The sequence below is a fragment of the Carcharodon carcharias genome (assembly GCF_017639515.1).
Source record: "Carcharodon carcharias isolate sCarCar2 chromosome 27 unlocalized genomic scaffold, sCarCar2.pri SUPER_27_unloc_1, whole genome shotgun sequence".
NCBI classification, from domain to species: domain Eukaryota; kingdom Metazoa; phylum Chordata; class Chondrichthyes; order Lamniformes; family Lamnidae; genus Carcharodon; species Carcharodon carcharias.
Genome location: NW_024470624.1, coordinates 9,468,852 through 9,486,260, shown reverse-complemented (window position 1 = coordinate 9,486,260; position 17,409 = coordinate 9,468,852). Strand labels below are relative to the sequence as shown.

The following is a 17,409-nucleotide window of genomic DNA, read 5'->3' as shown; positions in this document are numbered from 1 at the left end:
CACACACGGCTCAGTAACTGGTCCTTTCACAGTCTGCTGTCACACAGGGCTCAGTAATTGGTCCTTTCACACTCTATTGTCAGACAGGGCTCAGTAATTGTTTGTTTCACGCTCTGCTGTCGCACAGGGCCTAGTAGCTGCTTCTTTCCTCCTCTGCTGTCGCAAAGGCGCAGTAACTGGGGCTTTCACACTCTGCTGTCACACAAGGCTCACCAAGTGGGCCTTTCACACTCTGCTGTCACACAGAGCTCAGTAACTTGTCCTTTCACTCTCTGCTCTCACACAGGACTCAGTAACTGGTCCTTTCACACTCTGCTGTCACACAGGGCTCAGTAAGTGGTCCTTTCACACTCTGCTGTCACACAGGGCTCAGTAAGTGGTCCTTTCACACTCTGCTCTCACACGGGGCTCAGTAACTGGTCGTTTCACAATCTGCTGTCACACAGGGCTCAGTAAGTGGTCCTTTCACACACTGCTCTCACGCAGGACTCAGTAACTGATCCTTTCACAGTCTGCTGTCACACGGGTCTCAGTAACTGGTTCCTTCATACTCTGCTGTCACACAGGGCTCAGTAACTAGCCCTTTCAGACTTTGCTGTCACACGGGTCTCGGTAACTGGTCCCTTCATACTCTGCTGTCACACAGGGCCCAGTAACTGGTCCTTTCACACTCTGCTCTCACTCAGGTCTCAGTACCTGGTCCTTTCACACTCTGCTGTCACACAGGGCTCAGTAAGTGGTCCTTTCACACTCTGCTCTCACTCAGGTCTCAGTAACTTGCCCTTTCACACTCAGCTGTCACACTGGGTTCAGTATCTAGCCCTTTCACACACTGCAGTCACACTGGGCCAGAAACAAGTTCTTTTACACTCTGCTGTCACACAGGCCTCAGTAACTGGTCCTTTCACAACCTGTCACGCAGAGCTCATTAACTGGTCCTTTCAAACTCTGCTGTCACACAGGGCTCAGTACCTGGTCCTATCACACTCTGCTCTCACACAGGGCTCACTAACTGGTCGTTTCACATTCTGCTGTCACACAGGGCTCAGTACCTGGTCCTATCACACTCTGCTCTCACACAAGGCTCAGTAACTGGTCGTTTCACAGTCTGCTGTCACACAGGGCTCAGTAAGTTGTCCTTTCACACTTTGCTCTCACGCAGGACTCAGTAACTGGTCCTTTCACACTCTGCTGTCACACGGGTCTCAGTAACTGGTCCCTTCATACTCTGCTGTCACAAAGTGCTCAGTAACTTGCCCTTTCACACTCAACTGTCACACAGGGCTCAGTATCTAGCCCTTTCACACACTGCTGTCACACAGGACTCAATAATTAGTCCTTTCACATTCTGCTGTCAATCAGGGCTCAGTAACTTCTCCTCCCACACTCTGCTGTCATACAGGGCTCGCTAACTGGTCGTTTCGCACTCTGCTTTGCACAGAGGTCAGAAACTAGTCCTTTTAAACATTGCTGTCACGCATGGCTCAGTAACTGGTCTTTTCACACTCTGCTGTCACGCATGGCTCAATAACTGGTCCTTTCACACCCTGTTACATACACAGCTCAGTACTCCTTTCGTACTCTGCTCTCACACAGTGCTCAATAACTGGTCCTTTCACACTCTGCAGTCACACAGGGCTCAGTAACTGGTACTTTCACACTCTGCTGTCACACAGGGCTCAGAAACTGGTCCTTTCACACTCTGCCGTCACACAGGCCTCAGTAAGTGGTCCTTTCACACTCTGCTCTCACTCAGGGCTCAGTAACTGGTCGTTTCACACTCTGCTGTCAACCAATGCTCAGTTACTGGTCCTTTCACACTCTGCTGTCACACAGGATTCAGCAACTAGTCCTTTCACACTCTGCTGTCGCAAAGGCTCACTAACTGTTCCTTTCACAATCTGCGGTCACACAGGGCTCACCAAGTGGGCCTTTCACACTGAGCCGTCACTCAGGGCTCAGGAACTAGCCCTTTCACACTCTGCTGTCACACAGGGCTCAGCAACTGGTCCTTTCACACTCTGCTGTCACACAGGTCTCAGTAACCGGTTCTTTCACGTTCTGCTGTCACACATTGCTCAGTAACTTGTCCTTTCACACTCTGATGTCAAACAGGGCTTAGTAACTCTTTCTTTCACGCTCTGCTGTCACACAGGGCTCAGAACCTGCTTCTTTCCCCCTCTGCTGTCGCAAAGTCTCACTAACTGGGCCTTTCACACTCTGCTGTCACACAGGTCTCACCAAGTGGGCCTTTCACACTGTGCTGTCACACAGAGCTCAGTAACTGGTCCCTTCACACTTTGCTGTTACAGAGGGCTCAGTAACTGGTTCTTTCTCACTCTGCTGTCACACATTGCTCAGTAACAAGCCCTTTCACACTCTATTGTCAGACAGGGCTCAGTAATTGTTTGTTTCACACTCTGCTGTCACACAGGACTCAGTACCTGGTCCTATCACACTCTGCAGTCACACAGGGCTCAGTAACTAGCCTTTTCACTCTCTGCTCTCACACAGGACTCAGTAACTGGTCTTTTCACACTCTGCTGTCACACGGGTCTCGGTAACTGGTCCCTTCATACTCTGCTGTCACACAGTGCTCAGTAACTTGTCCTTTCACACACTGCTGTCACACAGGGCTCAGTAACTGGTCCTTTCACACTCTGCTCTCACACAGTGCTCATTAAATAGCCCTTTCACACTCTGCTGTCACACAGGGCTCAGTAACAAGCCCTTTCACACTGTGCTGTCACACAGGGCTCAGTAAGTTTTCCTTTCACACTCTGCTGTCACAAATGCCTCAGTAAGTGGTCCTTTTACAGTTTGCTCTCACACAGGGCTCAGTAACTGGTCGTTTCACAGTCTGCTGTCACACAGGGCTCAGTAAGTGGTCCTATCACACTCTGCTGTCACACAGGGCTCAGTAAGTGGTCCTTTCACACTCTGCTCTCACTCAGGTCTCAGTACCTGGTCCTTTCACACTCTGCTGTCACACGGGTCTCAGTAACTGGTCCCTTCATACTCTGCTGTTACACAGTGCTCAGTAAGTGGACCTTTCGCACTCTGCTGTCACACAAGACTCAGTAACTGCTCCTTTCACACTGTCACACAGGACTCAGTAACTGGTCCTTTCACACTGTCACACAGGACTCAGTAACTGCTCCTTTCACACTCTGCTGTCACACAAGACTCAGTAACTGCTCCTTTCACACTGTCACACAGGACTCAGTAACTGCTCCTTTCACACTGTCACACAGGGCTCAGTAACTGGGCCTTTCACACTCTGCTGTCACTCAGGGCTCAGTAACTGGTCCTTTCACTCTCTGCTGTCACTCAGGGCTCAGTAACTGGTCCTTTCACACAATCACACAGGGCTCAGTAACTGGTCCTTTCACTCTCTGCTGTCACTCAGGGCTCAGTAACTGGTCCTTTCACACTCTGCTGTCACTCAGGGCTCAGTTAACTGGTCCTTTCACTCTCTGCTGTCACACAGGGTGAGTAACTGGTCCTTTCACACTCTGCTGTCACACAGGGTGAGTAACTGGTCCTTTCACACTCTGCTGTCACACAGGACTCAGTAGCTGGTCCTTTCACACAGTCACATAGGACTCAGTAACTGGTCCTTTCTCACTGTCACACAGAGATCATTAACTGGGCCTTTCACACTGTCACACAGGTCTCAGTAACTTGGCCTTTCACACTGTCGCACAGGGCTCATTAACTGGGCCTTTCACACTCTGCTGTCACACAGGACTCAGTAACTGGTCCTTTCACACTGTCACACAGGACTCAGTAACTGGTCCTTTCACACTGTCACACAGGACTCAGTAACTGCTCCTTTCACACTGTCACACAGGGCTCAGTAACTGGGCCTTTCACACTCTGCTGTCACACAGGGCTCATAAACTGGGCCTTTCACACTCTGCTGTCACACAGGACTCAGTAACTGGTCCTTTCACTCTCTGCTGTCACACAGGACTCAGTAACTGGTCCTTTCACACTCTGCTGTCACACAGGACTCAGTAACTGGTCCTTTCACTCTCTGCTGTCACACAGGACTCAGTAACTGGTCCTTTCACACACTGCTGTCACACAGGGCTCAGTAACTGGTCCTTTCACACTCTGCTCTCACACAGTGCTCATTAAATAGCCCTTTCACACTCTGCTGTCACACAGGGCTCAGTAACAAGCCCTTTCACACTGTGCTGTCACACAGGGCTCAGTAAGTTTTCCTTTCACACTCTGCTGTCACAAATGCCTCAGTAAGTGGTCCTTTTACAGTTTGCTCTCACACAGGGCTCAGTAACTGGTCGTTTCACAGTCTGCTGTCACACAGGGCTCAGTAAGTGGTCCTATCACACTCTGCTGTCACACAGGGCTCAGTAAGTGGTCCTTTCACACTCTGCTCTCACTCAGGTCTCAGTACCTGGTCCTTTCACACTCTGCTGTCACACGGGTCTCAGTAACTGGTCCCTTCATACTCTGCTGTTACACAGTGCTCAGTAACTGGACCTTTCGCACTCTGCTGTCACACAAGACTCAGTAACTGCTCCTTTCACACTGTCACACAGGACTCAGTAACTGGTCCTTTCACACTGTCACACAGGACTCAGTAACTGCTCCTTTCACACTCTGCTGTCACACAAGACTCAGTAACTGCTCCTTTCACACTGTCACACAGGACTCAGTAACTGCTCCTTTCACACTGTCACACAGGGCTCAGTAACTGGGCCTTTCACACTCTGCTGTCACTCAGGGCTCAGTAACTGGTCCTTTCACACAATCACACAGGGCTCAGTAACTGGTCCTTTCACTCTCTGCTGTCACCCAGGGCTCAGTAACTGGTCCTTTCACACAATCACACAGGGCTCAGTAACTGGTCCTTTCACTCTCTGCTGTCACACAGGACTCAGTAACTGGTCCTTTCACACACTGCTGTCACACAGGGCTCAGTAACTGGTCCTTTCACACTCTGCTCTCACACAGTGCTCATTAAATAGCCCTTTCACACTCTGCTGTCACACAGGGCTCAGTAACAAGCCCTTTCACACTGTGCTGTCACACAGGGCTCAGTAAGTTTTCCTTTCACACTCTGCTGTCACAAATGCCTCAGTAAGTGGTCCTTTTACAGTTTGCTCTCACACAGGGCTCAGTAACTGGTCGTTTCACAGTCTGCTGTCACACAGGGCTCAGTAAGTGGTCCTATCACACTCTGCTGTCACACAGGGCTCAGTAAGTGGTCCTTTCACACTCTGCTCTCACTCAGGTCTCAGTACCTGGTCCTTTCACACTCTGCTGTCACACGGGTCTCAGTAACTGGTCCCTTCATACTCTGCTGTTACACAGTGCTCAGTAACTGGACCTTTCACACTCTGCTCTCACACAGCGCTCAGTAACTGGACCTTTCACACTCTGCTCTCACACAGGACTCAATAACTGCTCCTTTCACACTGTCACACAGGACTCAGTAACTGCTCCTTTCACACTGTCACACAGGGCTCAGTAACTGGGCCTTTCACACTCTGCTGTCACTCAGGGCTCAGTAACTGGTCCTTTCACACAATCACACAGGGCTCAGTAACTGGTCCTTTCACTCTCTGCTGTCACTCAGGGCTCAGTAACTGGTCCTTTCACACAATCACACAGGGCTCAGTAACTGGTCCTTTCACTCTCTGCTGTCACTCAGGGCTCAGTAACTGGTCCTTTCACACTCTGCTGTCACTCAGGGCTCAGTTAACTGGTCCTTTCACTCTCTGCTGTCACACAGGGTGAGTAACTGGTCCTTTCACACTCTGCTGTCACACAGGGTGAGTAACTGGTCCTTTCACACTCTGCTGTCACACAGGACTCAGTAACTGGTCCTTTCACACAGTCACATAGGACTCAGTAACTGGTCCTTTCTCACTGTCACACAGAGATCATTAACTGGGCCTTTCACACTGTCACACAGAGATCATTAACTGGGCCTTTCACACTGTCACACAGGTCTCAGTAACTTGGCCTTTCACACTGTCACACAGGGCTCATTAACTGGGCCTTTCACACTCTGCTGTCACACAGGACTCAGTAACTGGTCCTTTCACACTGTCACACAGGACTCAGTAACTGCTCCTTTCACACTGTCACACAGGGCTCATTAACTGGGCCTTTCACACTCTGCTGTCACACAGGGCTCATGAACTGGGCCTTTCACACTCTGCTGTCACACAGGACTCAGTAACTGGTCCTTTCACTCTCTGCTGTCACACAGGACTCAGTAACTGGTCCTTTCACACTCTGCTGTCACACAGGACTCAGTAACTGGTCCTTTCACACCCTGTCACACAGGGCTCAGTAACTGGTCCTTTCACACTGTCACACAGGGCTCAGTAACTGGTCCTTTCACACTCTGCTCTCACACAGCGCTCAGTAACTGGTCCTTTCACACTCTGCTCTCACACAGCGCTCAGTAACAGGACCTTTCACACTCTGCTCTCACACAGCGCTCAGTAACTGGACCTTTCACACTCTGCTCTCACACAGTGCTCAGTAACTGGTCCTTTCACACTCTGCTCTTACACAGCGCTCAGTAACTGGACCTTTCACACTCTGCTCTCACACAGCGCTCAGTAACTGGTCCTTTCACACTCTGCTCTCACACAGCGCTCAGTAACTGGGCCTTTCACACTCTGCTGTCACACAAGACTCAGTAACTGCTCCTTTCACACTCTGCTCTCACACAGCGCTCAGTAACTGGTCCTTTCACACTCTGCTCTCACACAGCGCTCAGTAACTGGGCCTTTCACACTCTGCTGTCACACAAGACTCAGTAACTGCTCCTTTCACACTCTGCTCTCACACAGTGCTCAGTAAATGGTCCTTTCACACTCTGCTCTCACACAGCGCCCAGTAACTGGACCTTTCACACTCTGCTCTCACACAGCGCTCAGTAACTGGACCTTTCACACTCTGCTCTCACACAGCGCTCAGTAACTGGTCCTTTCACACTCTGCTCTCACACAGCGCTCAGTAACTGGGCCTTTCACACTCTGCTGTCACACAGCGCTCAGTAACTGGACCTTTCACACTCTGCTCTCACACATCGCTCAGTAACTGGACCTTTCACACTCTGCTCTCACACAGCGCTCAGTAACTGGTCCTTTCACACTCTGCTCTCACACAGCGCTCAGTAACTGGTCCTTTCACACTCTGCTCTCACACAGCGCTCAGTAACTGGACCTTTCACACTCTGCTCTCACACAGCGCTCAGTAACTGGACCTTTCACACTCTGCTCTCACACAGTGCTCAGTAACTGGTCCTTTCACACTCTGCTCTCACACAGCGCTCAGTAACTGGACCTTTCACACTCTGCTCTCACACAGTGCTCAGTAACTGGTCCTTTCACACTCTGCTCTCACACAGCGCTCAGTAACTGGACCTTTCACTCTCTGCTGTCACACAGGGTGAGTAACTGGTCCTTTCACACTCTGCTGTCACACAGGGTGAGTAACTGGTCCTTTCACACTCTGCTGTCACACAGGACTCAGTAACTGGTCCTTTCACACAGTCACATAGGACTCAGTAACTGGTCCTTTCTCACTGTCACACAGAGATCATTAACTGGGCCTTTCACACTGTCACACAGAGATCATTAACTGGGCCTTTCACACTGTCACACAGGTCTCAGTAACTTGGCCTTTCACACTGTCACACAGGGCTCATTAACTGGGCCTTTCACACTCTGCTGTCACACAGGACTCAGTAACTGGTCCTTTCACACTGTCACACAGGACTCAGTAACTGGTCCTTTCACACTGTCACACAGGACTCAGTAACTGCTCCTTTCACACTGTCACACAGGGCTCAGTAACTGGGCCTTTCACACTCTGCTGTCACACAGGGCTCATAAACTGGGCCTTTCACACTCTGCTGTCACACAGGACTCAGTAACTGGTCCTTTCACTCTCTGCTGTCACACAGGACTCAGTAACTGGTCCTTTCACACTCTGCTGTCACACAGGACTCAGTAACTGGTCCTTTCACACCCTGTCACACAGGGCTCAGTAACTGGTCCTTTCACACTGTCACACAGGGCTCAGTAACTGGTCCTTTCACACTCTGCTCTCACACAGCGCTCAGTAACTGGTCCTTTCACACTCTGCTCTCACACAGCGCTCAGTAACTGGACCTTTCACACTCTGCTCTCACACAGCGCTCAGTAACTGGACCTTTCACACTCTGCTCTCACACAGTGCTCAGTAACTGGTCCTTTCACATTCTGCTCTCACACAGCGCTCAGTAACTGGACCTTTCACACTCTGCTCTCACACAGCGCTCAGTAACTGGACCTTTCACACTCTGCTCTCACACAGCGCTCAGTAACTGGACCTTTCACACTCTGCTCTCACACAGCACTCAGTAACTGGACCTTTCACACTCTGCTCTCACACAGTGCTCAGTAACTGGTCCTTTCACACTCTGCTCTCACACAGCGCTCAGTAACTGGACCTTTCACACTCTGCTCTCACACAGCGCTCAGTAACTGGTCCTTTCACACTCTGCTCTCACACAGCGCTCAGTAACTGGACCTTTCACTCTCTGCTGTCACACAGGGTGAGTAACTGGTCCTTTCACACTCTGCTGTCACACAGGACTCAGTAAGTGGTCCTTTCACATAGTCACATAGGACTCAGTAACTGGTCCTTTCTCACTGTCACACAGAGATCATTAACTGGGCCTTTCACACTGTCACACAGAGATCATTAACTGGGCCTTTCACACTGTCACACAGGTCTCAGTAACTTGGCCTTTCACACTGTCACACAGGGCTCATTAACTGGGCCTTTCACACTCTGCTGTCACACAGGACTCAGTAACTGGTCCTTTCACACTGTCACACAGGACTCAGTAACTGGTCCTTTCACACTGTCACACAGGACTCAGTAACTGCTCCTTTCACACTGTCACACAGGGCTCAGTAACTGGGCCTTTCACACTCTGCTGTCACACAGGGCTCATAAACTGGGCCTTTCACACTCTGCTGTCACACAGGACTCAGTAACTGGTCCTTTCACTCTCTGCTGTCACACAGGACTCAGTAACTGGTCCTTTCACACTCTGCTGTCACACAGGACTCAGTAACTGGTCCTTTCACACCCTGTCACACAGGGCTCAGTAACTGGTCCTTTCACACTGTCACACAGGGCTCAGTAACTGGTCCTTTCACACTCTGCTCTCACACAGCGCTCAGTAACTGGTCCTTTCACACTCTGCTCTCACACAGCGCTCAGTAACTGGACCTTTCACACTCTGCTCTCACACAGCGCTCAGTAACTGGACCTTTCACACTCTGCTCTCACACAGTGCTCAGTAACTGGTCCTTTCACACTCTGCTCTCACACAGCGCTCAGTAACTGGACCTTTCACACTCTGCTCTCACACAGCGCTCAGTAACTGGACCTTTCACACTCTGCTCTCACACAGGACTCAGTAACTGCTCCTTTCACACTGTCACACAGGACTCAGTAACTGCTCCTTTCACACTGTCACACAGTGCTCAGTAACTGCTCCTTTCACACTGTCACACAGTGCTCAGTAACTGGTCCTTTCACACTCTGCTCTCACACAGCGCTCAGTAACTGGACCTTTCACACTCTGCTCTCACACAGGACTCAGTAACTGCTCCTTTCACACTGTCACACAGGACTCAGTAACTGCTCCTTTCACACTGTCACACAGTGCTCAGTAACTGCTCCTTTCACACTGTCACACAGTGCTCAGTAACTGCTCCTTTCACACTGTCACACACTGCTCAGTAACTGGTCCTTTCACACTGTCACACAGTGCTCAGTAACTGCTCCTTTCACACTGTCACACAGGACTCAGTAACTGCTCCTTTCACACTGTCACACAGTGCTCAGTAACTGCTCCTTTCACACTCTGCTGTCACACAGTGCTCAGTAACTGCTCCTTTCACACTCTGCTGTCACACAGGACTCAGTAACTGCTCCTTTCACACTGTCACACAGGACTCAGTAACTGCTCCTTTCACACTGTCACACAGGACTCAGTAACTGCTCCTTTCACACTGTCACGTAGCACTCAGTAACTGGTCCTTTCACACTCTGCTGTCACACAGTGCTCAGTAACTGGTCCTTTCACACTGTCACACTGGGCTCAGTAACTTGGCCTTTCACTCTCTGCTCTCACACACAGTGCTCAGCGACTGGTGCTTTCACACTCAGCTGTCACTCCCAGCTGCCCACTCCTTCCCCATCTATTGCTTCCTACCCTGCAACTTTATGCGGGAGGTTTTGGTGTCAGCGAGGGAAGACTGTCGCAGACGGAGTGAGAGGGAAGTCTGGAACGGTGACCTCCAGCGTGCTACTGAGGCAGGAGCGATGAGGCAGGAAAGAAGGGAGTCCTGCGAGCGGCTCCCACTGTCACACCGAGACGGGTGGGGGCCCTGCGTCCGTTCCGGCCGATCGTGGACCGGTCAGTGACCTAACTCCCCGCCCCCGCTTGGGTTTGCCCGTTATCCCTCTCACTCTCCTTCTCCAACACAGCTGCTCGACTGTGGATTTTTGAAGCCAGCCGCGACTGCTTGCGAGAGGGAGTCCCGAGTTCCCGGCTTGCCTCTCGCTTCTGGAGAGGCGATCGTGTTGCACCTCCAAGAGGGGAAGGTCTGCCGGGGGGACCCGTGGGAGCGCTCCGGGGCAGATTGGCGGGGGTGGGTGGGGGGGGGGGGTGTGGTGGTCAACGTGAGGTGAATTACTCCTGCAGCGAGCTGGCAGGGAGATGACAGCCTGAATGGCCTCCTCCTGTGCTTGTTAACTGTCCCTCGCTTTGCAGTGTTTTCTGGAGTGTCTTAGTCCTAATTTTTTTTCATTTAAGGCTTTGGCCCCCCCCCCCCCACCAGTCCCAGGACCCTCAGCTGACAAAAATAGTTGCTCCCTATCTACCCCAAACCCACCCCCCACATTAGATTGAAAACTTTGGCCAAGCCACCGTTCAGCCTTGTAAACTTGAGGGAAATGCCTCCTTCGCATAGTCGCAACCTGGACATTTTTTACCGTCGGAGTCCAGTTATCCCTCAGGAGCATGACCGGGCGAAACCTGAGAGGAGGTATTTGCCAGGGGGAGGGCAGGGTGGGAGCCGCGACCCGAAGCTTTGAGTCAGTGGTGGGTTTCAGGGAGCGTTTTGAAGGAGAGGAGAGGGAGGGATGTCTTTCTGGAGAGCGGGTTTTTTTGAGGCAGGCGCAGGTGACTCGGAAGGAGGGAAGAGGGGTGAAGCTGGAGGCGTTGTGCAGGAGGGCACTCATTGCGATGGGGTCGGGGGGGTGGGCGGAATCTAGAGAGGATTTGAAGGGGCAGGGTGGTCTGCACTGACGGTGGGATGTTGAGGGGGGGAGGGTTTGAAGTAGCGTGAGCTGGGGTGTGCTGAGGATCGTTGCAGTGGGGGCTTGGGATGCAAGTGTCTGTTCCCGAATGTTTGCCTCCTCCGCTGCTGCCTGCCTCGCTTCTCCTCCGCTGCCTGCCTGCCTCGCTCCTCCTCCTCCGCTGCTGCCTGCCTCGCTCCTCCTCCTCCGCTGCTGCCTGCCTCGTTCCTCCGCTGCTGCCTGCCTCGCTTCTCCTCCGCTGCTGCTACCTCATTCCTCCGCTGCTGCCTGCCTCGTTCCTCCTCCGCTGCCTGCCTGCCTCGTTCCTCCTCCTCCGCTGCTGCCTGCCTCGCTTCTCCTCCGCTGCCTGCCTGCCTCGCTCCTCCTCCTCTGCTGCTGCCTGCCTCGCTTCTCCTCCGCTGCTGCCTGCCTCGCTTCTCCTCCGCTGCCTGCCTGCCTCGCTCCTCCTCCTCCGCTGCTGCCTGCCTCGTTCCTCCTCCGCTGCTGCCTGCCTCGTTCCTCCTCCGCTGTTGCCTGCCTCGTTCCTCCTCCGCTGCTCCCTGCCTCGTTCCTCCTCCGCTGCTCCCTGCCTCGTTCCTCCTCCGCTGCTGCCTGCCTCGTTCCTCCTCCTCCGCTGCTGCCTGCCTCGCTTCTCCTCCGCTGCTGCCTGCCTCGTTCCTCCTCCGCTGCTGCCTGCCTCGTTCCTCCTCCGCTGCTGCCTGCCTCGCTTCTCCTCCGCTGCCTGCCTGCCTCGTTCCTCCTCCTCCGCTGCTGCCTGCCTCGCTCCTCCTCCGCTGCTGCCTGCCTCGTTCCTCCTCCTCCGCTGCTGCCTGCCTCGTTCCTCCTCCTCCGCTGCTGCCTGCCTCGTTCCTCCTCCGCTGCTGCCTGCCTCGTTCCTCCTCCGCTGCTGCCTGCCTCGTTCCTCCTCCGCTGCTGCCTGCCTCGCTCCTCCGCTGCTGCCTGCCTCGCTCCTCCTCCTCCGCTGCTGCCTGCCTCGTTCCTCCTCCTCCGCTGCTGCCTGCCTCGCTCCTCCTCCGCTGCTGCTGCCTGCCTCGCTCCTCCGCTGCTGCTGCCTGCCTCGCTCCTCTGCTGCTGCCTGCCTCGTTCCTCCTCCTCCGCTGCTGCCTGCCTCGTTCCTCCTCTGCTGCTGCCTGCCTCGTTCCTCCTCCTCCGCTGCTGCCTGCCTCGCTCCTCCTCCTCCGCTGCTGCCTGCCTCGCTCCTCCTCTGCTGCTGCCTGCCTTGTTCCTCCTCCTCCGCTGCTGCCTGCCTCGCTCCTCCTCTGCTGCTGCCTGCCTCGTTCCTCCTCCTCCGCTGCTGCCTGCCTCGTTCCTCCTCCGCTGCTGCCTGCCTCGTTCCTCCTCCGCTGCTGCCTGCCTCGTTCCTCCTCCGCTGCTGCCTGCCTCATTCCTCCTCCGCTGCTGCCTGCCTCGTTCCTCCTCCGCTGCTGCCTGCCTCGCTCCTCCTCCTCTGCTGCTGCCTGCCTCGCTCCTCCTCCTCCGCTGCTGCCTGCCTCGTTCCTCCTCCTCCGCTGCTGCCTGCCTCGTTCCTCCTCCTCTGCTGCTGCCTGCCTCGCTCCTCCTCCTCCGCTGCTGCCTGCCTCGCTCCTCCTCCTCCGCTGCTGCTTGCCTCGCTCCTCCTCCTCTGCTGCTGCCTGCCTCGCTCTTCCTCCTCTGCTGCTGCCTGCCTCGCTCTTCCTCCTCTGCTGCTGCCTGCCTCGCTCTCCTCCTCCGCTGCTGCCTGCCTCGCTCCTCCGCTGCTGCCTGCCTCGCTCCTCCGCTGCTGCTGCCTGCCTCGCTTCTCAGCTGCTGCCTGCCTCGTTCCACCTCCTCTGCTGCTGCCTGCCTCGTTCCTCCTCCTCCGCTGCTGCCTGCCTCGTTCCTCCTCTGCTGCTGCCTGCCTCGTTCCTCCTCCTCCACTGCTGCCTGCCTCGCTCCTCTGCTGCTGCCTGCCTCGTTCCTCCTCCTCTGCTGCTGCCTGCCTCGTTCCTCCTCCTCCGCTGCTGCCTGCCTCGCTCCTCCTCTGCTGCTGCCTGCCTTGTTCCTCCTCCTCCGCTGCTGCCTGCCTCACTCCTCCGCTGCTGCCTGCCTCGCTCCTCCTCTGCTGCTGCCTGCTTCGTTCCTCCTCCTCCGCTGCTGCCTGCCTCGCTCCTCCTCTGCTGCTGCCTGCCTCGTTCCTCCTCCTCCGCTGCTGCCTGCCTCGTTCCTCCTCCTCCGCTGCTGCCTGCCTCGCTCCTCCTCTGCTGCTGCCTGCCTCGTTCCTCCTCCTCCGCTGCTGCCTGCCTCGTTCCTCCTCTGCTGCTGCCTGCCTCGTTCCTCCTCCTCCTCTGCTGCCTGCCTCGCTCCTCCTCTGCTGCCTGCCTCGCTCCTCCTCTGCTGCTGCCTGCCTCGTTCCTCCTCCTCCTCCGCTGTTGCCTGCCTTGCTCCTCCTCCTCCGCTGCTGCCTGCCTCGCTCCTCCTCTGCTGCTGCCTGCCTCGCTCCTCCTCCTCTGCTGCTGCCTGCCTCGCTCCTCCTCCTCCGCTGCTGCCTGCCTCGCTCCTCCGCTGCTGCCTGCCTCGCTCCTCCGCTGCTGCCTGCCTCGCTCCTCCGCTGCCGCCTGCCTCGCTCCTCCGCTGCTGCCTGCCTCGCTCCTCCGCTGCTGCCTGCCTCGCTCCTCCGCTGCTGCCTGCCTCGCTCCTCCGCTGCTGCCTGCCTCGCTCCTCCTCCTCCGCTGCTGCCTGCCTCGCTCCTCCTCCTCCGCTGCTGCCTGCCTCGCTCCTCCTCCTCCGCTGCTGCCTGCCTCGCTCCTCCTCCTCCGCTGCTGCCTGCCTCGCTCCTCCTCCTCCGCTGCTGCCTGCCTCGCTCCTCCTCCTCCGCTGCTGCCTGCCTCGCTCCTCCGCTGTTGCCTGCCTCGTTCCAAGTGTCGATCTTGGCTTGTGCCAGGAAAAACCACCAATGTCAATCTCCCTCCCTCCCCATCTCGCCCGCACTCTCACTCTCTTGTTCTCTCACCTTCTCTCGACCTCTCACCTTCTCGCACTCTCGCCCTCATTCTCACTCTCTCTCTGTTTCTCTCTCCCTTACTCCCTTGTTCTCGCTCTCTCGCCCTCTCTCTCTTTCTCACTCCCTCGCTCTGTCGCCCCCTCTCTCTCCCCCCCCTCTCTCTCGCTCCCTCTCTCTCTCTCGCCCGCTCTCTCTCTCTCTTGCCCCCCCTCTCTCTCTCTCGCCTCCTCTCTCTCTCGCGCCCCTCTCTCTCTCGCCCCCTCTCTCTCTCTCTCGCCCCCTCTCTCTCTCGCCCCCCCCTCTCGCCCCCTCTCTCTCGCCCCCCCTCTCTCTCTCTCTCTCTCTCGCCCCCCCTCTCTCTCTCGCCCCCCCCCCTCTCTCGCCCCCTCTCTCTCTCGCCTCCTCTCTCTCTCTCTCTCTCTCTCGCCCCCTCTCTCTCTCTCTCGCCCCCTCTCTCTCTCTCTCTCTCTCTCTCGCCCCCCTCTCTCTCTCTCGCCCCTCTCTCTCTTTCTCGCCCCCCTCTCTCTCTCTCTCGCCTCCCTCTCTCTCTCTCGCCCCCTCTCTCTCTTGCCCCCTCTCTCTCTCTCTCGCCCCCTCTCTCTCTCTCTCTCTCTCGCCCCCTCTCTCTTTCACTCTCGCCCCCTCTCTCTCTCTCACTCTCGCCCCCCCTCTCTCTCTCACTCTCGCCCCCTCTCTCTCTCTCTCTCACCCCCTCTCTCTCTCTCGCCCCCCTCTCTCTCTCTCTCTCTCTCTCGCCCCCTCTCTCTCTCACTCTCGCCCTCTCTCTCTCTCTCTCTCTCTCTCTCTCTCTCTCTCTCTCTCTCGCCCCCTCTCTCTCACCCCCCCCTCTCTCTCTCTCTCGCCCCCTCTCGCTCTCTCTCTCACCCCCCCTCTCTCTCTCTCTCACCCCCTCTCTCTCTTGCCCCCCTCTCTCTCTCTCTCTCTCTCTCGCCCCCTCTCTCTCTCACTCTCGCCCTCTCTCTCTCTCTCTCTCTCTCTCTCTCTCTCTCTCTCTCGCCCCCTCTCTCTCACCCCCCCCTCTCTCTCTCTCTCGCCCCCTCTCGCTCTCTCTCTCACCCCCCCTCTCTCTCTCTCTCACCCCCTCTCTTTCTCTCTCTCTCTCTCGCCCCCTCTCCCTAACCTCATATCTTGGCTCTGGGTAGGAGACACCCCCAATCAGTGTAGTAAAGAGCTCCACAGTGCAGGAAAGGCCCCGAGATCCTGTCCCTCTGCGCTGAGTTAACCCATCCTAGCTGGAGGCAGCTGGCCTGAGGACCCAGGCCATTCGGCCCACTTGTGCCTGAACAGTGGACATGGGACTGGAATGCGGTGCACGTGGTCGACTCTAGCCCACAGCTGCTAGCCAGCCAGACCTGATTCGAAGACCCAGTGCCCAGTTGCAGGATCAGAGGGCGGCCTCGGAACCTATAGTGCAGCGCTGAATCGGTGTATTCGTGGGGGTGGGGGGGGAGAGTAAAATACTTACAAAATCACCTCCCATCGCAAAGCGCTATCATCGGGTTGAACATCCTCCTTTACGGTTGTTCCTTCCTCCCTCCATCAAGAGCACACTTCAAACAAGACAAATCTTTGTCCGCTAGGACAGAACTTGAGTATTGCCTCGAGTGGTCGCCGGGAGCCCGTGTGTATGAGCGAGCTCTTGGTTTCTTTTCCCCCTTCTTGTCGTCAGCTCCTGTGCTCTGAAACTGGCCAGGGGCGTGTCGCTGCAGCGTGACGCGTTTACATAGGGAGAATGGAAATAAGAGGGGAAAAGGAAACGGGGAGTGGGAGAGCCATCTCCAGGGTGGCAGCTGAACTTGGCCGGTGACTACCTGAGCTAGATACCCGCCCGGCCCCACCTCCTCACCCCTCTTTTTCTTCACCCCCCCCCCCAAAAAAAAAAACCCAAATTGCCTCCGAAAGGCTCCACTTGCTCTCTGTTGCAAATGGGCCGTGGCCTTGTCTACGCTGGAGACGTCCAGGCCCGCGGTGCAGGGAATGGGTTGGCAGGGGCGGGGAAACGACAACGCGCGTGTTAACGTGGTAAGACGGACCCAAGGAGCTTCGCGGGAGCGATTTCTGGCAGGAATGTTAACGCCGAGACATGTGCAGAGGTATTGGGTCTGGTGACCAAAGACCCCGCCATCTCAGGCTCTTGATCGCAGAGGGTAGGTTTTAAGGTGCGTCCTAAAGGAGGAGAGAGGCGGAGAGGTTTGAGGAGAGAACAACTCGAGCCTCGGTGGCTGAAGGTTCGGCTGCCAACGTGAGGCGCGACGCAGTGTGAATTGGGGTTGTGGTGTTGGGTGCAGGAACGGACAAAGTGCTATGGTTAGTGGAGTGGTAGGTGCTAATTTTCTGTGCTCAATTTTCTTTTTGCTTTTTTAACCCCCTCCCTCCCTCCCCCTCCCTTTCCCAACCCACCCCCACTCCCCTAAACCTGCCCGCTCCCCCTTCTCCCACCCCCACCCCCACCCACCACCATCAGGGGTATGACAGCCTCATGGCCGCCAAACTGATGGCCAGCAACGTGACGAACAAGAACGACCCGCGGTCGCTGAACTCCCGGGTCTTCATCGGCAACCTCAACACAGCCGTGGTCAAGAAGACGGACGTGGAGGGCCTCTTTGCCAAGTATGGCAAGATCGTGGGCTGCTCGGTGCACAAGGGCTACGCCTTCGTCCAGTACGCCAACGAGAGGACCGCCCGGACAGCTGTGGCGGCGGAGGATGGCAGGATCATCGCCGGGCAGCCGCTGGGTGAGCGAGGGGGTTCGGTGGGGGGTGGGGTGGGGGGGGGGGGGGGGGGGCGGCGTGGGGGTTTTACGGGAGAGATGGGGAAAGAACGAACTTGTGTTTCCGCAAAGGCTGTCGCCGCCTCGGGACGTGCCAAAGCGCGTCCACGGCGGATTGAGCTCTCTGCGAGCGTTGCCAAAGGAACGGGACGTGTTGCCGAAGCCTCGACCAATTGGGGCCGGCTTGGCGACCAGTCGGCACCCTCCTTCTCATGGCGGTATCAATTGCCGCTGCCTTTGAAATTTGGCACTCTTGTGTTTGACCTGATGAGTGCAAGACTGA

The 17,409-nt window shown here is 55.9% G+C and overlaps 1 protein-coding gene across 1 annotated transcript in view; it reads left to right on the top strand.

The window, feature by feature from the left end:
- Nucleotides 1-17,409, top strand: part of LOC121273748 (heterogeneous nuclear ribonucleoprotein C-like) — a 96,312-nt gene that overhangs the window by 62,289 nt on the left and 16,614 nt on the right. Inside the window, exon 3 of the mRNA XM_041180910.1 lies at nt 16,821-17,091. Coding sequence (XP_041036844.1) covers nt 16,821-17,091 — 271 coding nt within the window. The remainder of the gene's footprint in view (nt 1-16,820; nt 17,092-17,409) is intronic.